At 42.3% G+C, this 24,823-nt stretch overlaps 2 protein-coding genes across 5 annotated transcripts; one reads left to right on the top strand and one right to left on the bottom strand.

The window, feature by feature from the left end:
- Positions 1-1,322: 1,322 nt before the first annotated feature.
- Positions 1,323-22,876, bottom strand: TOMM7 (translocase of outer mitochondrial membrane 7). 4 transcript variants are annotated; one of them, XM_075143602.1, is made up of 4 exons: positions 22,656-22,869; positions 19,285-19,333; positions 17,589-17,656; positions 1,634-1,712 (listed from the first exon to the last, which is right to left on the bottom strand). In XM_075143602.1, exons 1-3 carry the CDS (start codon positions 22,834-22,836, stop codon positions 17,629-17,631), a joined length of 258 nt encoding a protein of 85 aa, XP_074999703.1. In that variant the 5' UTR covers positions 22,837-22,869; the 3' UTR covers positions 1,634-1,712; positions 17,589-17,628. The 4 variants fall into 4 exon arrangements, with proteins under 4 accessions (XP_074999702.1, XP_074999703.1, XP_074999704.1 ...); XM_075143603.1 differs by lacking the exon at positions 1,634-1,712 and adding an exon at positions 8,648-15,188; XM_075143601.1 differs by lacking the exon at positions 17,589-17,656 and having other exon boundaries at positions 1,323-1,712; positions 22,656-22,876.
- IL6 (interleukin 6) lies at positions 4,639-8,397 on the top strand. The gene is given in 3 exon segments (XM_075143606.1): positions 4,639-5,106; positions 5,359-5,505; positions 7,801-8,397. Coding segments are annotated over 3 exon segments (807 nt in total). The 3' UTR covers positions 7,993-8,397.
- Positions 22,877-24,823: the final 1,947 nt, after the last annotated feature.

Here is a 24,823-nt window from a genome sequence, read left to right as displayed (position 1 = left end):
AGCCCTATGAAGAGGCATCAACCACCACACCAGGCACACTGTGCCGTGATGGAGACAAAGCAAGAGCTACCCTCCTTCCACAAGAAAAGTTTGTGGAATCGCTTCCTGATGCCATTTATCAGTGCAGCCACAGCAGCAAAGTGCTCCTAGTGCAAATCTAGCTTCACCAGTGAGTGTTACAATATTCCCATTCCAGACTTAAAATGCCTGCAATTGTCTTGATTTGAAGGAGATGTGTCTATTTAAGGTGACCCGTAGCATTCGGATATTCCCCAAGAACAGTTATCACCAGGACCTCTTTCACCTAGGACTCATACCTGCCAGCCTGGAATTTGACTAGAGAAGGCCATGGCATGATTCCTCTTCTCAAGATTAAGTGGATAAAGCTGAAAATCAGGACATAATTTAAAGCTAACTAAGAATTTTTCCTCTAAACCTCTGATTTAGCTTAAGGCATGGAAATTCATGGTATTTGATGTATATGATACACTCAAGAAAAAAAATTTAAGTCTATTACTACACATCCCAGTCTTGTTTAAAAATGATGCAAGTCTGCCTTTAGGGAAGAAAAATGAGCAATCCCCTGAGCTTTTCACCAAAAAATCCCTGAACAACTCTACAGTTCCCTGGCAAACAACCAACAGAGAACTAAACAACTCGCAAAGCCACAAAAGGAAAGGGCCGTTAGTCAAGTGCACCAGCGCTCTTTGGTGACATGCAGCTTCTCAAAGCAATGTTTGCTTATAAGAAACATGAAGATGAACAGGATATTAATGACCTGTTCAACCTGTTCACTTCAAATACAGCACAGGGCGGCTTGGTTTAACACTCACACATTCAAGCTCTTAGCGGAGCCAGTGGTGACCATTTATTTGAAAATGCACGGGCAAAAAAAAATTCCAGTTTTTGAACCACGAAAACTCCAGAAAATGTAGAGGAGAAACACATCAACATTTACAGACCCTGTAATGTCAGTGAATGCTTCATATAAAGGTCTTTAAAAGAAATGAGCTCTAGAATGGGTGAAGTGTTCACATCTTGATGGACTACAAAGAACTCATCTCCGCTTTTTACATCTGTAGGAACTCAAGATCCCTCATTCCAAGCTTTGAGGGATTCAACCAAAAATATGTCAGGGGAACTGGACATCAGCTTTCCACCTCACTAAAGACATTTGGAAGTTATTTGTATAGTCATTGTCATGATCCCACTTGGGATGGTCTACCAACAATTGGCATCTGTAGAATAGTGGAGATTATTAGAAAGAAAAAAACAGTCAAACCAAACACACAAATAAATCAGAGTGGAACACGCTGCAGCCCTAGTAATTCTCTTCTTTATTAAAAGACCTTATTTTTCCTTCTAGGAATGCCATTTATATAGCCATTTAGTTGACTCTCAGCATTCAGCAAGCAAGGTCTCCTGCTGCTGCCAGTAGCACTGGGTTTTACCTCAGCCTGTGGCGGGGCTCCTTGCAGACATGCGCCTGATGGCTGACAGAAGAGGGGTCACAAGCTTCGACCATGATGGCTCTGCAGTCTTGAATTCTTCAGTGGCAGTAGCATTTGCATGCTGGTGTCACCCATGTCTCCTGAAAACAGCCTCCTGTCTGCAAATCTCCCAGGTTATCAGGAGCGGCATGGGCTTGCTCGCTGGCAGAGCAATCCTGGAAGAAACGTTCTGGAACGGGTCTGTGGGTTGCTATGCTGATCCTAGAAAACAGAGTTTGACGCATGGGATGATCCTGGATTGGCTCCCAGGCTACAAACTCACCCTCAACCGTAACTGGGAGTAACTTTCATGTGGGGACAGTCTGAGAGGATTTTTTACAACATTCAGAACTGGCCCCTCTGCTCCCACAGAAATGTTCAGTAGTAATGTCCATTGCTCAGACAGGAGAGAAAGTTGAATAAAAACTGAGAATTTCTGAAATCCCACCTTAGGAAGGTTTTGTATGTCAGGATGCAGCCATCTGGTTTATAGTATAAATGACAAGAGAAAAAGAATTAACCTGTACAGTGAAACGAAGAATAGCAACAAAAGGATTCAAGAACAGTAAGCTGCAGTATTACAAAGATGCTACGCAGGAAACAAATTCATCTGTATCTAGAAACTACTTACACATTTTAAAGTATCAACAGGCAATCTCCTGACCTGTAGCTAACTCATGAGCAAGTGCTGTTTGTTCAGAGCTTACTACATTTTGAACAACGTGGCTACTGATGAATCGGTGTAACTCAGTGTAGTACAGTGCGGATTAATTAACCCCCTTTAAGCCCTCCCCAAACTTTAAACATTATTATAGCCAGATCAGCGCAAAATATTTCTTTTATGTGCAGTCCCAATTAAAAAAGTGGTTTTCCATAAGAAACTGTCTAGAGTAATAGCAGAAGTATTTTAATGCTATTGTGTAAATTCGAGTTCCTCCTTCCCTTGAATGGTACGCTTTGTCCTAGATTATCAAACCAAGTTTTTAAGGCATTAATGAGCAACTTCCACTGGAGCATGTACGTATACTTTGTACTTCTGAGAAGTCACATGGACAATCATATAAAAGAGTAAACAAAACCCCAAAATGCAAAAGGAGACCATAATAACTGAAGGCTTAGAAGCTTTTAGATGAGGAACAACAGTTGAAAATTGCTTTTATTTTGCTCTGAAGATATAACTACACACATCAGCAAGACTGATCCCCACATAACAGTGATCAGCACAAGGAAACTGCTAAGGAACACATTTTCATGACACAAGGAAAAAAGGACAACTCATAAAATAAGGTTACAAAATTTAAAATTACAGAGCTACAAACAACTTACAGAATGCCTGCCGAAAATACGTTATTAAGGAAATGTAGTCTTCTATCAAGCTTTGGCGATTTTAGCAATAGTCAGTATTTTCAGTTAGGTTAGGTAAAAGAAAAGTTTGGCTGTCTACAGTGAACAGCCTATGAGCTGCCTGGCAGTGGAAGGAAATCCCTCTCCTAGACACGTACATGTGCTATCACAAATGGAAAGAGAGGGAGGCAGGAGCTCCTGCTGTATCTGCCCCTGATGGTTATCAGAAGGCAAATACCGGGCTTGTCTGGAGCATTGAGCTCATCTGGTCTGGCCGTTTTAATCCTTTGGCACCTTGCAATCAGATCTTTTAATCTGATACTAGTCAAACATACCGTTGGCGGTATGCTTTATTCTTATGCCTAACGCCACAGACCTGGTAAGGGAGAGCTAACGTTACAGAAGATTATTGCTATGGCTCCCCTCTGCCACGCTCAGCGAACTGGGCAGAGACGGATTGCTGCTGTTGAAAATCGCTCTCTCACGCTTGCTTTTCAGCACTAATATTTCTCCACTGGGCAAAATTACTACAGCTGCCTTTCCGCTACTGGCAGAACGGGACATGAAATAAAAAAACAGTGGTATTCTGCTTCTTTCCTGAGGCTCTCTATCCAGGCTGTTCTTAGAAAATGAATTAGCAGTATCTGTTTTTTTTCAAAAGGGAAAGTCCAAATGAGGACACCCAAGTTCAGTCACTGTATCGTCTCTCTCTTTCTCATCTCTCTTATGCCCCATGTTCTGTTCTCCCCACTCTGCGCTCCCCTGTCAGCACCTCTCGAAGAAGAATCAGGTCTGTCTCTGGTCTTTCTTACATGAGAAAACGGCACTGATTTCATTAAAAAAAAAAGTCAGTTTGGCCAAAATCAGTTCAAGACATTACAAAAGTTCAGTGTCAGCATGCCTTGCACAGTTTGACTCAGTCCATGCTCTGCATGCTTGAGCCAAATGGGCACACTTGCCCTGGGTGAAGAGTCCCTCTGTGAAAGGTTAAAATTCCTGCCACACCTCCCAGGTAGGCAGAAAGAGATAAGGCGGCAGATAACAGGGAACTGCGTGGCATTTCCTGCAGCCACCCTCCTGTTGGAGCTGCCGGAGCTGGCTTGGGTCCGTTCCCTGGTCATTCAAAGCCTATGAACGTGATGTATTTCACCCTACCCATACGCAGTTCACAGGGAGGGAGGCAACTCACCACTTATACCTACCCAGCACCTAAACACGTGCATTTAGTTTCACATATGTAAATGATAAAAATAGCTAAAGTATGGAGATAGATACACATAACACAAAATTTATCAAACCTTAAAACACATATTAAAATATATGAAAATATGTAAAATCTAAAAAGTATGTACGTACATAGGTATGTATGTACGTGTGATTCCCGAGACTTTCTCTGCGGCTGGAGCCGGCAGGCTCAGGGGCTGCCGGCAGCGGGTCCGGGGGGCTCCAGCTCCCCCGGTCCCGGCCCCGGGGGGCCAGGTGAGCCGGCGGCGGCGGGGGTAGCCCGGCCCTCAAGGAGTTACGGCGCGGGAGCACGATGACTTCATGCCGCCGCCGGCCGCTCTCGGCTGGCCCCCCCGGCCCCGTTTCACAATCCCGCCGCACTCGGACGGGGCGAGCGCCGTGTCAAGCCCGGCGCGCTCCACCGCGCACACACCCCCGTGTTCTCATGCCGGATTTTCCCGGGCCATGAATAATCTCGAAGCCCCCTCGATAAATACACGTTCAGGGATGCCCGGAGCTCATTCAGCCCGCCAGCCTCGCCGACGAGAAGGGGCCGGGGCCGCAGCCGAGGAGCCGCACCATGAAGTTTCCGCAGGGCTGCGACCGTGACCGCGCCGGCCGCCAGCGCCGGCCGCCCGCCCTCCGCGCCGCCGCCCTGCCGCCGCCGCTGCTGCTCCTCCTGCTGCTGCCGCGGGCCGCCGCCGCCCCGCTGCCCGCCGCCGCCGACTCCTCGGGGGAGGCCGAGCTGGAGGAGGCGGCGGTGCGGCGGGCGGCGCTGCCCGACAGCGTGCGGCTGGCCCGGCTGCTGCACGCCCGGGCGGCCCAGCTGCAGGAGGAGGTGGGTAGGGGGCGGCCCGGGGGCTCGCACACACCCGGCCCGGGGGCAGCTGCCTCCGGCTAAGGTGCGACGAAACCTCTCGGTGTCTCTCCCCAGATGTGCGAGAAGTTCACCGTCTGCGAGAACAGCATGGAAATGCTCGTCCAGAACAACCTCAACCTCCCCAAGGTGACGGAGGAAGATGGGTGTCTGCTCGCCGGCTTCGACGAGGCAAGGAACCGCTCTCCTTTCTGGTCTAATCCTATATACCTGGGGCAATAAGTCCCAGCGGCACTTTTTTGCCTGCTCCCCAAAAGTGCAGAAGTTGACCTAAAGATTTGTGCCAGCTCCAGCTGGCTTTGGCGCGGCACAGACCTCCGTGCTCTGTACAGGCATCGTCCGCTCACCTGCACTGTATGCGCGATATTGCGATCCAGGCATTTCTGAGCTGTAAGTGACTTTCTCACCTTTCTCTCATTTCAGGATAAATGCTTGAGGAAAATCTCCAGCGGGCTTTATACGTTTCAGACATACCTTGAATACATACAAGAAACTTTTACTAGTGAAAAACAAAACGTTGAATCGCTGTGCTACAGTACAGAGCACCTGGCACGTACCATAAGACAGATGGTGAGTTGGTTTTAAATTCACTCTGATAATTGTTACGGCTTAGCACTGATACTTAGAGAAATAGGATTCTATGTGAAGTTGAACATTTCCTGCTTTCATTTCTCTCAGCAGAAACAGGTGATGGTTCCTTATACTCAGATACTTACCCTTATGACTAACTTAGAGGTTTTACAAGCTTTTCTTTTCTTAAAGAAACAACTTTCCTTCTACTTTCTATTGTTATTTCTAATTTCCAAACCAACAATTAAATGCATCATATTGTTTTAAGAACAAATATACTAACACTGCCTGGCTGATAGCAGCAAGATTTCTCAGGGAGCTTGTTCCTAGCTGTGAACCTGCAGTTCAGTCCAAGCCTTCTAATGTTGCAACCCCCTGAGAAGTAGAAATAGTAACTTTTTTAAAACCCATATAAATAAAGGCAAATACATTTTTACAATATTATTAATCTTTAAAACTTTCCAAAACAAACTCTTCAGCCAACCTGTATGGTATACTGAGATATGAGTAGCTTAAAAATCAAGGAAGACAGTTAAATTCAGAATATAGTTTAATAACTTGACTAAATAAAAGGTGCTGCCTATTGAAAAGCACACATTTTGCTTGTAATCATGATGAAAAAAAAAAATCTTCCTTCTTTACAAACACCCAGTTCTCTTTTGATTTGGTAAATTAAATGCTGTTCATTTCTGACAGTCGTTTTCTATGTTTTGGAGAGCTTTGAAAGATCACACTTCAAAAATTCACTTCATTCCTGCAGTTCTTACTCACATTAATAACCCTTAACATGAATATTTCCTCTGTCATCGGGGAAACTATTTGCCTGAGTAAGAACCACCAGTGAGTAAGGACTGCAGAATTAACAGCTGCAGAAATCTCAGGGCATCATTTCATTCAAGGTGTTTTTTGGCATCTGAAAAGCCCATTGTGTGTTTGCCATACCTTTCCTAACATATTTATGTCCATCATTCTTTAAAGTGAAAGGGAGCTGAACTGCTTTTTTCACACTGTACTAGCTAAGAATAATAGTCCCGTCATAAGACAGCAACCGACTACTGGCTTCCAACTTGATATATTACTTTGTAGAAAGTTCGTTTCATAACTTTCTGGAAAATTAGAACGATCGAGGTAATTGGAACAGGCATAATTAAACACAGTGATAGAAAGCAAAACCTGTACTTACAGAAACTACAGAGGTTTTTGAAAAAGAGAGGAGTCTTGATCTCCAGGTTGGAAATTTTTCTTTATGACAGAAGTCTATCTGCTATTTAAAGCAAGGAGAGCAAGGACAGAATCTGTTACTTGTGATCAGGTAGATCCATCAGCACAATACCTGTCTGGATATCCAGATACAAACCTTTACAGCGTGCAACAAGGAGTTGGATATACCAGTAACTGGGTGTGCGATCAGAATCCACTGCCAAGTAGTCTGGACAGAAAGAATATTCGTATCTTACTGAATTTCACAAAAAACATGTTCCAGAAGGAGGTGCACGTGCTTTTGTCACTTGTTAAAGGTAGAAGAGATCCTACGCTCAGGATGAAGCAGGTACTTTACTGTTAGACTTCTAGACCCCAAATCATCTAAAGCGGCTCCATGATTTGGATGAGCAACTCCCATTTTCAGAAGTCACCTACCCACTTCACAGGACAAGTTCTTAAAAGGCATTTGGGTACTGGGTGCCCAGCGCTGTCAGTCAGAACTAGTACATAGCTCCTTTTACTCATCTTGCTGTTCGGATCCCACACATCAGTGAAAGTTGGTGACAGTCTCCCATGTGCCTAAATGCCTGGAAAGTAAAAATTAAGCAGCTAAACAAGTTCGACATCTTTGGAAACTGTTAATCTATCACAAAATGTGAGAGTACTCCAATGTCATCTAATAACTTATGACTCAGGATGTAGCAGCCAGTACAGGTTAGGATGAATCATGTTCAGCATCTTCCCAACTAACCTCGCGGTCGGCAGATAGCCGGAGAGGTATATCCATCTGTTCAGTGCAGCGTGTTGGACCGCGACGCCCGATGTTGCATTCAAACCAGAAAAAATGGTATAGATCAGACGAGACCCTTTAATTCTTTTGCAGTGATCGTAGCAGGTATCAAGGTACCTCAAACCCCACTGCAGAAGCGGGGCTGTAGGGAAGCACAGGTCCCAGGGAGGTCTGTCGGCAGCAGTACAGAAACGGTGGATACACAGCTGGTCAGGAATGTATTCTACATATAAACTGATGCTCTCCAATAAGCTCAATTACAATGTTTTAACGGGGGCACCTCAATATTGTCTTTTTCACAGGTGATAAACCCCGATGAAGTGATCATCCCAGATTCAGCTACCCAGGAATCCCTCCGTGCAAAGCTGAAGTCCGATAAGACCTGGATAGAGAAAATCACCACCCACCTCATCCTCCGAGACTTTACTTCATTTATGGAGAAAACCGTGAGGGCCGTTCGCTATTTGAAAAATACCAGGAGTTTCAGTGTCTGAATGTTTTAATTCAGGCACAATCCTTTGTTACAAATCTGTCATGTGGCAGATGACAGTGTTGTTCTGTTTTAAGAACCAGAAATAGTAACAATGGTTTGCATTTATATATATTCTCATTTCCTTCTAGGAACTTATTTATTGTATTTAAAATATTTATTCATTTCTAATGTTTCCTATTTATATTTTCAATATTTAGAAATAATTTAAACAAAGGACCTATTTTATTTCATTTCTAATGGTACTATTCAGAATATCAACTTATTTAATATGTATTCAACAAAAAAAAATATTTTCAGAAGCCAGAAAAATTTTTGTATAACTTATGCTTTTAAAATATTTGAGACGGTATTTATGACTTATTTATATTTTTAGAACAAATAAAAGCTGATTTTAAAAAAAAAACTGTTTAACTTGTTTGAACTTTAAAAGGAACTCTAATGTATCCAATTTTTAATACCGGCAATTATCAAATAACCACTTTCAAGAATTTATATTTTATCTGTATAATTAGGTCAGTTATCTACACAGCGCATACATACACACATACACAGACAGCTTGATGAACATATAATTCTTAAAATGGGATATAAAGGAACCAGACGCACAGAACATGGCACTTCAGAATGAAGACGATAAAGCATCATTGCTCCTGAGAAACAAATGAACAATGAGTCCCCTATATTTAATAAACAACACTCCATATAATTGTAAGCATCTGTTTAAAAACAATTACAAGTCAAGCAACCTCTTTTAAACAAATAAAATGGTAAGATACCAAATTAACAGGTTTGACATGAATACTGTCTCTCATTAGACTTACTGCTATCATCCAAGGGAATTTTCCAAGTTTGATTAAACATCTCTCCCCCCTCCCCAAAGAAGCAGGAAAAAAAAAACACTTAGGTTGTTTCCTTAGGTGATACAAATCAACATATTGCTGCTGAGAAGTCAATGACTGTTGACAATCTAATGCATTTGTCTTTTGTCATTTATATTCCACTAGCATGGACAAGCCACATAACATGAATGCAAATTCTTGAATACTGTAGAGAAAAAAAAAAGAACACATCCTTAGCCTGAGTACCAAACCACCGAAACATTCCTTAGCTGTATCATCTGCTTCATTGTGGCTCTGCAGGTACCTCCCATACCCAAACCCAGAGGAATTCTCAGCACACACAAGGGATGCAAGCGGCAGGAGCCCCTCGAGCTTTGTCCCTACAAGTGGTGGTGGAACATTAATTACCCTCGCTCTTTCGCGCGGCATGGTGGTGGAGATGAAAGGCAAGCCCTGGAATGTGGGTAAGGATGTCAGTAAATTCTCCTCTTCCTCTGAGTGATCTGATCGTCCACTCACGCATTCCAACCACTGGGGATGCCAAAACAGTGACCAGTCCACCCAGAGCCAGCATCTCAGAGGCTCAAAACAAACCACGGCTTTGCCCAATATGGTAAAACCAAGGTCTCAAGTTGTGCAACATCTCAAGAAGGAATGAGGAGACCTCAAGGTGGTCACTTTCAAGATGTTTGTGGTGAATGGGGTTTTCTCACAGCACATAAGATCCTGCTTTAGCTGTCCTGGCATGTGCTCTAGGAGACAAAGGAAAGCCTGGTCTGACTTTTTCACAGCTTACCTTCACAGAGATTTTCTTAGTGACCATTTGGTTAGAGACTCTTCTGGCCCTTATTATGTCCATAATAGCTATCAGACCCAAATGTGGATTCCACATTGGACCTTTTAATGACTTGCATCTCCTGGTCTCGCCTCTCCCCTTAGTGGGTAGTTGCCCGAGATCACCATTAGTTACTATGTACACTGCAGCTAAACAAACTCATGCCGATTTCCTCCTCGAATTCCAGGAGGCATCTAAGATACGAGGTACTGAAATCTCGCACAATTGATAGACAAGCATCCACACTTTCCACCGGCATGCTTCAGCTGGTGGCCACCCCACCTCCATTCTAGTAAAGATGTAAATGCTACATTTTAGGATGCAGAAGATGAGCAAAAATCACCTCTTGCCGGGAGGGCAGGTCAACTTCAAGTCCTACCTGGGGTGACGGGTATCGCTGATGCTGCCGTTGAGCTGCCATTATTGAACTGTGGCTCCTCCACAGCCACCCACAATTCTCAGGGTACTTCAGTGCAGCAGCTGCCTTGCTGGCCATCATTTTGGTGTCACTGTGCCAACTGCAGGGATAAGCACCGCTTGCTGAAATCTACACACACTGGTGTCGGCAGCACATGAAGACTCGCAGTGGGGAATTCATATGGAAGTCAGAGGAGAACTAAACACTGTTGAGCATGTTATGGAGCCTCTCAAACTAACCAACTAATCGTCCTTTTTCCAGTTTACTGTGTAGAAAGTATTTTACAACAATCAATAAACATACATGGACATTTATTTTAGTTGGCAGTCCCACACAAACACATAAAAAACCAGAACAATAGTAAAAATGAAGGTTCCTAACACTTATAAATCAATCCTCAAAAATAACTGTGCTACTTTTAGCAACAATGAAATACCTCAACGCTTCTATTGAAGAGAGCTCCTCCTAACTGACAGCTAACTCACTGAGCAAGGCAAAAAAACCCCAAAACCAAAAATACCTGCTAACAATTGCCTATAAAAACTAGGAAACTACCCAGCAAAGAAGCATTTTGGCTGTTGCTGTACAGGACCAGCCTCTCCCTGCAGATCCCAGTTAGCCCTTCCCCATGTTTGCATTGCATCCCTACTCATTAACCTCACACCTCCGAGATTTCAGAATACTCAACAGATTACTAACTCCCTTTATCCTAAATTTGCTTTCCCAATGCAGGAAGAGGGTAAAGCTGTGTTTAAAAGCATGCATATGCTCTACGGTATGCAAGAAAAAGCCCACGGTATTAAGAGACAGTGTTAAAGATGAGAAACAAAATATTCCTCGGTGCTACAGACATGATACTAAAATGCTAGACAAGAGAAAAAAAAATTAAAGACAGAATGCAACCTAATACTAAAGTAATCTGTAATGCAGATTTACTTAATTTTTTTTTGCAGTGACAGTCTCCGGAGTATCATTTTTCTATTTTTTAACCATACTTCTTCATCAGATGTGCAAGAAACTCTTTTTTAAAAAAAAAAAAAAAAAAAAGAAAGGAAAACGTTTCAGCCTGATCCACTTCCCTGGTTGCAGTACCATCCCCTGCCCAGTAAGCCTATGTACTGATGTAAATGCTAAATTTTGGCAGAAAGAACAGCTACTTGAAAAAGAACTGTCTCCATCTCTAGTACCTTCACTGATTTTATTAATGGCTGATGGCAAGTGAGGTTAGCAAGACAGAGCTGATGCTACAAGAGATGGAAGGAAGAGTTACGCCACCAGTGAAGCAAGGGGAGCAGGATCACTTTTCAGCAGTAATGAGCCATTAGGTTGCCTTAACTCAATGGGAAACTTCCCCCTAAGTTTGCCACTATTATTTGTGACTAACAATCTTTCCCGCATTCAGTTTAAAAGATAAAACGACAGAAAGGTAAGTACACAACAGTATACATCAAAGTCAGATCCGAATGGTCAAGAAGTGCTGCCAAATATAAATATATTAATACAAACCTTGTGATATTGGGTGGGAAGCTTTCTGTAAACCCTTGCTTCTCAGGTCGAATGATAACGATTTCTGATCTTTCTCAGTGAATTTCTTTCTTCCTCCTGATAAGAGGAAAACCAAAACCCACCCTCTCATCCCCAGAAAATGCAACCTCTGCAGGCTCCAATATCGAAATACCATTTCCTCCCTGAACTCTCAACTAATTTCTCTAATCTAAACATATGTAACCAAATCTCGGTATACTTTCAAGAGTGACTTTGGTGATCTCATCAGATAACACACTTCAGAAATCTTGCAATCTGAATTTCTATTCAGTGACCAGAATCTAAGAAGATTCAGTCTTTCATGAGAAAATCTGTTTTAAAAAAATTAAACATTAGTAGTCAAATTCAGAAAACTGAGATTTTATTTGCCCTGTCATATTTATTTCTACCAGACAGTGCTTACCTAACACAGTATTTTCAAGATTTTATTCCGTTTCAACTGTACCGAGTGCAAAATTCTGACAGCAAATGTATGTATGATTAGTTGTTTCTTTATCCCTTTGAACTTACATATTAATAGATACAGTTCTACATTCTGTACCATATAAATAGGGACATTATGATGTATAAGCAAATTATATTAGCAGTTTTATTACCTGAGAGAATCACTTGGAGCTGTTACACACACACACACAAGTAAAATCACCTCGGGAAAGAAAGCTAAAAGTCCCATCCTGAGCTCGAAAGAGAAAAACTACCTACCACGCCGTCACTACTGCACAGCAATAGTCTTTGTCTCCTCTTCCACTTCTACCAACAATTTGGGAAGAAATGTAAAGGGAAAAGGGATTATATATTGACTATGCCTGTGGATCCCACATTAGCACACGTTAACAAATACAATAAAGTTCAAAGACGTCCCTCAAGCTGTGAGACCTATACCCCTCCTAATCATATACCACAGTGACCTGGGTCAGGGCTACAAAAGAAAATGGAGTTTGTTAGAAGAGAGACCATTTGGAATGAAGGCAGATGTATAGGCAATCCTCTAGCCTGGCTTTCAGGTTGCACTGTCACAAATCGCACCATTTGGGGGGGGTCTCTATGAGAATAAAGTGGATCCTGAGAAACAGAATTGGAACTAAGTGGAAATCCGTGCTTATCTCACTTCCCAGGCTAATAACTGCTCCCTGCTTTGCAATTCCTCGAACTTCTTATTTTTGATAGAAACATGGAATTGATTTCTTAATCAGAAGAAAGCATGAGAGCAAATACCCTTTTCCACTTGGCAGATAAGCATCCCCTCTGCCTTACCCATCCCCTAATCCTGAATTAACATAAGCATAACCAAGAAACAATGTACGTAAACCACAAGCTTAACCAAGAAACAGCTATTGCATTGCATACCATCATGGAAAAGCATTTAGAAATTCCAATTAAGTAGTCACTTGTAAAAATTAAATTAGTCATATGACATTCAGCCAGGATGTGGTCTCTACTCCTGTGGTAAGAACAGATGTAATGAGCTTTTATTTCCAAATATATCATCAGTATCATCATGGCATAAATTCCAAGTCTATAACAAGATATCTCCAAAAATATCCAGGGTATATAGCTTGTTTTAGCAATTTTCCCTGAAAACAACCAATGTGTTAGACCCCTGCTTCACTTACAACACAATGCAATAAAAATACATCGTAAGAAGCACTTTGTCATCTACAGCCATTTTGTAAGACGGCTATACAAAGAAGTGAAGAACAGGTTTTATATGTTGCCAACACAGGGGTCTGTTGTGACAAAATTATGAACATTGCTTTGGTTTGCAGTTTTCACGTCTGAAAGCTATAGGTTTAAGTTAATGTGAGTTTTGCTGATGAATTAATTCAAGAAAAAAGCACGTATCCCCTGTTTTATAATTGTGATGAGATACAGTACAGTGACTATACCAGCCGTGTCAACACCTGGAATTTGTAGCAGAATTAAATACTTGTTCCAAAGTTCCTATCGGCTTCATTTTTACCTCACAATTGGCCAGTCCTTGAAGAGTTTTTGGAGCAAAAAGGTAGGTTCCTTTATAGAATAACTTACTAACAACAAATTTACACTGAAAGCCAGGTATCTTTTTTTTATTCTCACACTAAACAGCACAATTTTTCACATCCTACTTCCAGGAGATCCCCAGTCCACACACCAGGACCAAGAAACCCACCAAACTCGCAAGATTCCTTCAGCATCACACACCAAGTATCACAGGGTTCTGTGGCTCCTTGTCTCATGTCCATGCCTGTCTTTTTCTCACTTCTTATTTGCTTTTCACCTTTAAAAACCTTGTTGGCTTTTCCTACTCCATATTCTTCTTCTGACCGGTCTCCTTGTACTTTATTCTCTTTTCAGGACCCTAACTTTCTCCCTTCCTTCCTCCCTCGCTTTAGGCCAAAGTCTTTGTCCCCCTTCGCACTGTTTGCTATGCCCACACCTGAGAGCAGCTCCTCAGAGCCCAGCTTGCAGGAGATGCTTTGCTAAAGGGGCTGTCACAACCAAGGGCTGAAGCGTTGCTGGCTACCATGACTACCTAATGGTACCAGGTCGTAACTGATCTTCTGACTCCAGCTGGATACAATGATGGGAGAAGCAGTTTTAAGAAAATATAGAAATGATAGAAAACATGGAAATTATCCCTGAATGGTAAAACCATCACCAGCTGTTGTGGTCAGTGTGCCAGTGAATAAGATATTCAGAAGAAAGGATACCATATTGCTCCTTGCCCATCATAATCTCCTGAGACTTTGTTAGTATTTCACACACAGTCTGGCTGGAGGAGGAGAAACAGCCTATTTCTTTAGTCCTGGGTTAAGGACAATCCCTTGTTCACAGACACCCTCCTTGCAGACCAAACAAAAGCTGTTGCTGCCATTGGCACTCTCGCAGGAAGAGGCCGAGAGGCCAACCAGCACCTTCTGACAAGGAGAAATGTTGTCTTCCTGATGTGAAAGGACCATGGACATGGGATTGCAGGTCACTCGAGATGGAGAACGGGGCATTCTTCTTGCATCAAAATCCTCAAGATGCCTTCATTTTTGGCAAGCAGCAGCGAGCTAAGACCCACAGCAACTTTTGATCTTCCTAAGACTGGTCCAGGTGGAAACATTCCCGTCAGCCCCTTGCGCAATGGTTTCTGCACAACAGGCTCCAGCAACAGCCTCCCACCTGGGGTACTTCCCTGACACTAAGGTAAGCACAAGCACGCTCCACTTCCACTTTGCAGGCACAAGGCACACAGCTGAACAACTCTTATCTCCAGGTAAGATTGGCTGGATACCTCAAAGTTAGTACAAACTTCACAGCACACAGGAAGGCATCAGTGATTTTATTTCACACATCTCAGACTGTAGCCTTGAGCTCAGCTGTAGTTTCAGTAAACTACACTCATCGACTTTATTTCAACATGTGGTCTTGCAGGACTGCATCACAATCCCCACTACAGGAAAGAATCCATACTTCTCTGCAGAAGCCACTGATTCACTTGACAGAGATCAACACAGTCAAGGAAGGGAGCTCATGTTTATTCTTTTTTAAGTGTCTCCCATCCGACAGTAAAATAAAACTTTCTTAGGTTTTTACTGGGAGAAAGATGGAAAAGCAAAAATTAGAGATTAAAACACTTGCAACAAGTAACACCTAACTTCAAGTCCCCAGCCCACAGCCCTGACAAACATGAGCGTCCCTCCACTTTACTCCAGAGACCTGCCCTCTTCTGCCTAGCACCACCAAAAAAAAAAAAAAAAAGTCTTGCTAAAACTAGCATATTTGCTTAAGTTATTTTAGGGAATAAGATTCTTCATGGGAATCTGTTTAATATATAACTTCACAGAACACTGATCTGCTCTTATAAGCACATCTGAATTTTGTGAAAATGACAATAACTGCAAAGTAATTTCAAGACGTTGCTACCAAAGATTCCTTCATTTTTAAACTTGAAAAAAAATTTTCTCCGATTCTGTTTTTTGCTACCTCACAATTAATTACGAAGACTTCTGATTAACGCCTATTCTGTTTTTTTCAGAGGGAAAAAAGGAGTGTTTATTTTAGGAGATTCACTCACCTTTTAGTTAGAGAGAGAGTGCTACACTGAAAGAAACACTGTCTGGTTGTACAAATGAAAAATGTTATACTACATATTGGCATTCAATTTAACTTGACTGGAATGTACTATACAAGACATTTTTTTCCTGAATTTGAAAACCCAAAGGTTCCAAGCTAATGACTTTCCTGAACCATACTTGATTTTTTTTTTTTTTAAGTGAACAATAATTTCACTTATTTCTACAATAGCGGTGAATTACCAAAAATTTGCTATCCAACGTGCTTAAAGTGAAATTTTAAAAGTAAGAATTACATAAGCAATGTTTATCCAATAATTTCAAGTCTCAAAAAAACTGAACTAAAACTACTAAAACTACTTTTAAGGGAAATTTTCAGCATGGTGAGGTCACAGAATTTGGCCTGTGCTTGATATATCCATGCTTATGTAAAACTTGTAACAGAAGAGACAAGCACACTTCCCTATTTCTCTACCTCTTGCCAAATACTATTATTCTTGGAAAGCAGCCAGAGCAACCATGTGGTGGTTAAGACCCACAAACCACATCCCCAAATGTCTGACACACCATAGAGCACATGAAATACACTTCTGGAGGTGTTTTGGTCCATCCACCCACTGCTGCATTTTGGGTATTGTATACTCTTATGAAATGCAAAATCTGATTTTGAGAAATCTGAGTTACTTTACACTGAATACCGTATCTCTTAGTACTGAATATCTCAGGTTATTCCACTAGATTCCAACAGAAAAAAATGTTCCTGATCATGATTAAAGCCACTATCAAGTACCAACAGATTATTTCATTACTATTGAAATGAATTACTATTGAAATTACTATTCATTACTAGGATCAGTCAAGAAAAAGGATCAGAATGTGAACGCCTTTAAGACATATGAGCAGTTACATTAATCTCAAATTACCATTAGAAAAAAGGCACTAGAAAAGCTGCACTAGCAACAGGATATAGGGTCACAAGAAGTGTGCTGCGTTCAGTCCTTGCCCTATTCCCCTGTGAGCGGCCTATTATCATTAGCTGTTCCGCTATTTCATGACATTTGATTTAATTACAGTGATTAATGGAATTTTAAGGAACATGCTGGTTTGCATTAGCTCTCATAAATGTTTCCCACTTTTTTTTTCCCTTCCCAATTCTTGTCTATTTAATTTTCTCCTCTTGGCTCATTTCTCATTTTCTTTCCAATCACATCTGCCCTTAAACACAATAACATTTTACCGTGCATTTTGATAGCAGATGAGAAACTGAGGAATCTCCTATTCCTTAAATATTCAATTAATGTAAAAACTGTCTGAAAATCTATGGGGTTAAAAAAAAAACCCAATCTGAAATCTACAATACTTTTGTTGCAATGACAATTTGGAGCCAATAAACATTTTTTTTTTAAACCACTGCATAGATACAAACTAGCCTGTACAGTTCTAGGGGGGAGAGAGTAATCTACCCAATCCAGCTTCTATTTAACAGAAACCAAGCAGTTGCCATCCAGTGCTTGAATTTCAGTGTTAAAAGGGAGAAAACCCACTGAAGCCAAACCAACAATATTCCAAAGAGCAAGACTTTGGAGTAAAAATAAAGCATATACCTTGTTTAATGTACTTGTTTTCTTCCTTCAGTTATACATTAATAACTTTCTCTTACAATAAGAGCACTACATACGCATACACACACACAGAGCACTTTTGTCGTGTCCTCCCACCCCATATCAAATTACAAAAAAACGTACACAGTGTTTAAAGGTAAATTTGGCAGAAAAGAATACTTTTTACTATCTGACTATGCTAGGAAAAAATGTATACAACTCTCAATCCTTAATGTATCCAGAGATGAACAAATCCAAGAGGAAGGGAAAAAAAAAAAAACCAAACAGGTCAGCATAGTGACCAGCTGCAGAGGCTTACCAACATTCAGGCAAGAAATCTTTGAAGAATATGGAAGTATTTAAAACATCAGCTCAGTTTTCTGGTTACTGTGAAGATAAAAAGGAATCTTTACCCAAAAGACCATCATAACAGCGATAAATATGGGGGCTGAATGTCACCGTATTTTGGGGAAGAAAAAAAAAACACAAAACAAAAAAAAACATCACACAAAGGGTTATCCTTTCTGTAACAGAGAAATTACTACATTATACTTATGTAAAGACTTAAAAACAATGCGTACCCATTCAAATCGTATTTATTTAATTACACTGTAATGCAAATAAGTTAGGTCCATATAAACGCCATTTTGTTGTATGTACAACCTATGTCATTAGCAAGCTGATTGAGCCAGCTGATGTAAGTGTCCGCCTCATCCTCTGGAATGTACGTATCTTCAGACACTTTCTCTGTCCATCGGCTGGTTCTAGAACAGGACTGCCATATCCTTCATCCCCAAAGTAGACTGAAAGGGGAGTGGGGAGGAAACAAAAGTCAGATTTGCAGCATGTACTTGTTTTTAAATGGATATTTGTAAAACACAAGCCTGGAGGAACAGCCTTGTAAATGTACAGAATAAATGCTAGCCCTCAAAACACTGAAATAATGTCACCTTTAAAATAAAATTTAAGCCTACAGAGCATGAACACGTGCCCGATTAGATCAAACACATGCTTCTGGTATCTATGTACATATACACTCTGGTATGAAATACATACTTCACGTTGTCCAGAGACACACTCAATGGACCAAGAAAAAAAGTCTCAAACTGCTACTGAAGCTAAACATAGAAACATTGTCAGCAAACAAACAACTCCAGCAAGTTAGCTCTTAAGACAACAGAAGATATTACTGAAATTGTAACATGATCTTGACACTTTTTTTTTCATATTTTCTACTGTTAAAAGTAGCTCCCTTGAATTGTTGAATCCTAAAAATGGGATTTCTATACATTGTAGCTATGTGAAGCTAGAAGAGTTAATATATGACTTTGCAAACAATACAGTCCATCAATTATTTGTCTTAGGAATACCTGGTTCTGCACAGTAACCAAAGTTATTTCAAGAAAAATAAGAGTCACGCTTTCTTCAAAACTTTAATTTAATTAGTTTGACCCGTGGAAGCCCTCCAATAAAACTCAAATACCACAAGAATTCAAGCATTACTAATGCCATGACATTGCAGCACTAACCAACAGTCCCACAAGAAAGAGGCAACATGAGCAAATGCACTTTGCTTCAGGACAATGACTAATATTGAAGGATATAACCCTTTATTTCATGCAACTTCTATGCAGTGTTACTACCGTATTTGCAAAGGCAGGAGGAGACTGGGTTTTGTTTTAAATTCGTGCTAGAAAGATGAGAAGTTATCCCTCACTGCAGAAACTAGCTCTACAACAGATTAGAAGGGCAGCTTCCACTCAAAAGATACAGGAAGTCCCATATACTAAAAGCCATGCAAGATTAAGAGAAAGACCCTCCCAAGAACTTGTGTTTTGCTATCTTCTCGTTTGGATTTCTAAATAAAGAAGAACCACAATCAGCTATGCTTTCACCCTAAACAATTAAAAACAATGGATGAAAGCAATCTTCGCAACTGTTGCTGTCCAGCGATAACAGCCAAAACGGTGACTATCCGCATTGGGTTTGCATGTACATTTGGAACCAATACATACCTCCAGATAGTTGGCTCAGGCATTCCAGGATCTGCACCTCTCTTAAAACCTGAAGTGAAACATACATTACATACATATATATAAATATGTATGTGCAGACTCCTACATCGTTAGATCACTATCAAATTATTCCAGCCCATTAAATTGCAATAAAAAAGAAAACCTACTTAGCAGAGAACTGTGACTAACCGGAATGAAAACTGCACATTCTTATTAGGGTCAGAAAGCAGAGAAAATAAATACAAGGGTACAGTTTTATATTTTATTTTTTTTTAAATTCTTACCTGCACCTTTATCTGACTTAAAATTCAGGGACAACTACCTATCTGAGATGGAGGAAGTTATCTACCCTGAAAATCAAGACATGCATACCTATACACACACAAACACACAGATTTTAAATGTTGTTTAGAAAGCAACCTAGCAAGGCGGTACCAACAGTGACACCTATAACTGGTATAAGCGAGCACCTTGAGTCCTAACAAGTAATATTCTGCAATGACATCTGATGCAGAACTTAAAAGTAATATTTCAATAACAGTCCACTCAACTTAGGATGACAGAATTCTAAATGTTAAATCAATTAAACCTAAAATCTTCTATTTTTACTGGCACTTTTTGGAAAGCTATCTAGAACTAAAGCTTGCAAAGAAACAAGATGTTTGGCAATCTATTAACACCCAGGAAAATTAAAAGAAAGTTAATTACAAAGAGTTCATCCTCAGCTAATGACTCAAATACCAATTCACTAAAGCGATTGAAGGTTCAGTGTATGAAATATCTTTGCCTGCCGGACTGTAAATTAAAAGCCTTGAAGCAGAATCATGCAATTCGTGCACTGTTCAACACACTCTCTCCCACACTTGCTATCTAGAAATGGATGTTATATGAAAAATATATTATTTCCCTCGTTTACAGAAAATAAATAATTAATGTCAGCTTGCCTGAAACATAGGCCATGAAGGTTAATGGAAAAATTTCCATTAACTTCATGGGCACTGGGTTAGCTCTTTGAAGATAACCTTGTGTGATCTGAGACTATTACACATCCTGACCCACTTTCTTTGGCTGCCATACTGTCCAGCAAAATTGCTTTAAAATTCATGAAGTTGTATTAGGAGTCACACTGCATGCGTATGAATGTTTCTGACTTTCCCCGCCCCCCTCGTACTTTTAAATAAGCAAGCCAGGTTTAACAAAACTGCACTGGTCAAATTTACCTACTTAAAACAGGGGCAGCGACTTCAAAGCAAGTTTAAAAAAATACAACAAAAAAAAAACCCTGACTAATGACCTATAATTGCACACTCACATACCAGGCTCCCTCATACATCCCCTGAGAATCCTATCCTGACCTAGAAAGCCTTTCCGAGAAAGTTAAAAGCTCAACATTTCTGAAAATTTCCTTGCCTGTGTTTAGTTTAGAGTGTCTTCCATATACACAGGGGTCAATAGAAAAATTTGCCTCGAATCAGTGGCACCAAGGACTGGGTAGCCTCTTGCCCTTCCACTGCATCACACCTTCCCTCCCAGATTGAAATGTAATCCCAGTACAAAAGAGGTTCTTCCAATTCTACAGACTTTGAGTGCATGCCACCTCAAATGTCTATGGCAAGCAAAGGTGGCACCTGCACGTCCCCTCCATCTGTTCACACCTAATGTCCTTTCATTACAGCAGACAAATTTATAAGAAGGCAATTGTAGATTGGAACAGCACACTTATTTTCTGGAGCTACGAAGTTAAACTACTACAACTTAGTTTCTCACCGCTATATAACAGGGATATACTAGCCACCCTGATGTTAGTGCAACAGTAAACACAATAAGATGGTTTTATATGACTCGAAGTAACTTATTTAATGTCTCTGGTGTCACTCAGAACAAAGAGCATCGTTCCCATATTCATAAATATTGTCATAAAAGTAAAATCAAAACAAAACTTCAGCAAGAGCAAAATTAGGTCACAAAACACTGCTGAAATTCCCATCCAAAAATTATCAACTTAAAATAATTGATAACCTAAAAATGCAAATGTAATTAAACTTTAAACCTAATACTGCCAATTAGTTTTTTCCACAGTGTTTGAAGTGACCTTTTTTACTGTTGTTAAAGCATGTATGTAACTGTTGAAGAGACCAACTTTTTCCTGATTGTTATCTATTATGTGTACAATCAAAGCCCTTCAAATTCGACAGTGCATTCCCCTCAATTAATTAAAACAACCTATCAGCTTTGACCGTAAACACATCAAGCTCCCAACCCTCCTTTATGTTTGCATTCAAGGCACTGATGCCTGCCTACTTTAGATGTTCTTCCCAAAAGGCCCAACGGAGTTGGGGCAGAAAGTAAGGCAGATGAACCGTGAGGATCAGCCTTTTTGGGACCCCGTGTCATAAAAGAAGTGAACAAAAGTGTCAGGCCTATTACACACGTGTGTATCTTAAGTAGGTCAGGGCCTTTAACAAGGACAGCTGATGGCGTACAGCCCAAACTCAGTGAGAGAACTACCATGTGGCAGTGATGTCCAGCCAGCCCCATGACAGGAGCAAGCGAAAGACACCCTGGGTGCCAGGCATGACATCAAGGCATCCCCTGAATGCTCCACAGCAGTTTGGAAACAGGAGCCACGCCATTTTGGGAGAAACTGTAACCTGTACCTAGCTCAGGTTGGAAATTCAACCTCAGCCAGAGGCTGGCATCCCCCTCGGTGCCACAAAGCAGAGCTCCCGGCCACAGACAGCTTTCTCCTCACACACTGACTCCCTACTGCAAGAAACACACAGGCTAGCCTACTAACGCAGTCAGTCACCGATGCATGATTAAGTGGCAGCTTCGTTTGCTGTTCAGCTGCTCCGGTGCATGCTCAGCCCGCTCCCCAGAGGGGCCCGACCCGCCGGCCTGCCGCCGACGCCCCCTCACCGGGCACGCAGGCTCAACGCGCGCTCCCAGCGCGGGAACAGCCTCCAGGAAGGGAAAGGGGCAGAAAAACCTTTTTAAAGAAAAAAAAAAGCCAAACCTATCTCGCAGTTCTGTCAAGGGCAAGCCCCCACCCCTACCCCGCGGGTCCCCCAGGCCGCCACACCGCGCTCAGCAGGCGCCAGGGCCCCGCCGGGCCCTCAGCGATCCCCCGCCTTCCCCGGCCGCGCATGCGTGGTGAGGGCCGCACAGCCCGGGTCGCTACGGGCGCCCCTCCCCCACGCACGTGCCCTTCCTTCTGCCCCCCCCCCCCCCCCCCCCCGCTGCCGGGCGGGCAGTAACGGGCGCCCCAGTCCTCAGCCTCCCCAACGGTCGCCGAGCGCCACCCCCGCCCCGCGCGCCCGGGCCGTTCCAGCGCCTGCGGCCGGTCCCCCGCCCGCCCGCCCGCCACTGACCTAGGTAGAGCACGACGGGGATGAAGCCCCAGCGGATGGCGAACTGGCCGCCCTTGAAGAGCTGCTGTAGCCGCTGCTTGGCCTCCTTGCTAAGCTTCGGCATTTCGGCGGCGGGGGAGAGAGGAGGAGGAGCCCAGCCGCCCTCGTAATGCTGCGCCAGTGGCGGTGGGCGGGACTCCATCGCGCCGCCGCCGGCTTGCGAGGCGGAGACACCCCCTCGGCGGCGGCGGCGGGGGGCGGTCCTTCCCTGAGAAGGGCGAGGAAATGGCGGCCGCGGGGCTCCTTCCGCTCGTCGCTGCCCACTGGGCATGCGCAGCGCGGCGGCTCCCTGGCGCTCCGGCCCGCAGCCCGGAAGGGCTTGTCCCGCAGGGTCGTGTCAACCCCTCAAGCCGAGGGTGAGGGACGAAGGGCAGCCCGCCAGAATTGGGGCGTTTGTTCGAGGGTGAGAGGGTTACAAAGGCTGTGGGCCTTCTTTACCTGCCTGTACGTCCTGTGTTTATTCATTTGTTTGTTTTTTCCCGGAGCTCTCAAGGTGTGCGCGCCACCCCTGGAGGCTAGGAAGTGCCTTTTGGTAAGTGAAAGGTAGAGATGGAGTGATAAGAAAAATGTTTTTGGGTGAAGTTGGAAATGTCTCTCCATCTGTGATACCAGACTGTGCGATGTGTTCAGTCTGTGGAAACAGGGAGTTCTGGGAGTGAAAGCTTGACTAGAAATATGGGGAGAGGCGTTCTGGTTTTAGACCTAATATCTAAAAAATGCCAATACAGCGCCTAGGGCTTGTTGTCCTTACACGCTCAGAGCCCGGGTAAGTACTGAGATACTTTCTTTTTTAACTAATAAATGAGTGATCTCTGCAAAGAACCTCTTGCAGTGCCCTAACCACCAAGCTATTGTCTGTTTGGCACCACTGTTTATGACACATCTTGCTGCATGATGTCTGTGCCATTGACTCAGCCAGTTATGTCATGTCTGTACTATGTTTTCATACTTTCTCAGGTAGTCTGCTGCCTTTTGCTGCAATGCTAGATCCAGGTCTTCAGGTTCCTAGTACTATTGATGTGGCTGCAGTATTATTTAACATTGGCAGTCTGTGTCATGTCTGCTAACTATGTCAAACTCCTGTCATAGTTTGAAGGGAATTTAATTGCATATGGAAACTCTGAAAAAAGTTCTTAGAAATCACTCCTTGTGACAGTGCAGAAATCTACACAGTTTTATTCATAATCACGATTTACTGACTAAACACAGTTAAAGTTCTGGATGTTATGTATTGGTTTGCCTAAGGCAACTACTTGAAGTTCTGTAGCCATTTTGTTGCATTAAGAATAACAAAAGGTCAGTGCTTTTAGATCCAAAAAAGAATCCAGGGCTATAATAAATATAACTTACACAAATACCTCATTTCCTCTTCCAATGTGTGGATGCCTGCTCTGCCATTCCGAGATGATCAAAATACGAGCTTATAGCTTGCTCCGTGCTTTCCAGGTATGGATAGGTAGCAAACTGCAAGCCACATGAGGGATTCTGGCAGCCCACAGCTTGCTTTTGCCACAGTCTACCAATAATCAAAATGGGGGGGATAAAAGAGTATTTTGGCGATGTGGTGGCACAAACGTGCTGTCGTGTTACAGAATGCACAAACAGCTTTTCCTCATGTAAACCAGTCCATATGCACTGTGCTTTCATATGCATTAAACATGTTGGTGGGATATATTAGTATTTCTAGTCATGTGACTGACACATATTTAATGATATCTAACAAGTAAAGCTGTGCCTTAGAGTTCATGAGTGGCTTCTTTATAAGCTGAATAGCTTATCCCTAAAGAAAGGTTAGGCACCAACACTGTAGTTCATCAGCAGGTGAACATCAGTATGAAGCTTGGACTGTGACCCTACACCTTCCCCAAAAGAATATGCCTTGATGGCAAATGGCATATGACGTGATCATATGTCATACTTTATTTATACATTCTCAGCCCTTAGGGGCAACAAAATGTGCTCCAAATAATGTCACATAATAATGGAAGTACGTGTTTTGTCAATTGACTTTGTAAGAGTTAGTTTTGCTTGATGAAGTTTTCGGTTTATCCCACTCTTTCTGCAGCAGGTAAGCTGCTGGGATAGGTAGAAAAATAGTAGCTAGATATCTTCATTTCACTTTAAAAAAA

The sequence above is a fragment of the Calonectris borealis genome, chromosome 2 (assembly GCF_964195595.1).
Source record: "Calonectris borealis chromosome 2, bCalBor7.hap1.2, whole genome shotgun sequence".
NCBI lineage: Eukaryota > Metazoa > Chordata > Aves > Procellariiformes > Procellariidae > Calonectris > Calonectris borealis.
The sequence above is the reverse complement of the archived record's forward strand: the minus strand, read 5'-3'. Positions and strand labels throughout refer to the sequence as shown.

Coding starts and splice junctions, on each gene's coding strand:
- TOMM7 (XM_075143601.1), bottom strand. CDS start 22,836: ATGGAGTCCCGCCCACCGCCACTGGCGCAGCATTACGAGGGCGGCTGG. Junction 19,334..22,655: donor CCCCGTCGTGCTCTACCTAG/GTCAGTGGCGGG, acceptor GTTTCACTTCAG/GTTTTAAGAGAGGTGCAGAT. Junction 1,713..19,284: donor CCTGAGCCAACTATCTGGAG/GTATGTATTGGT, acceptor TCTGTTTTCTAG/GATCAGCATAGCAACCCACA.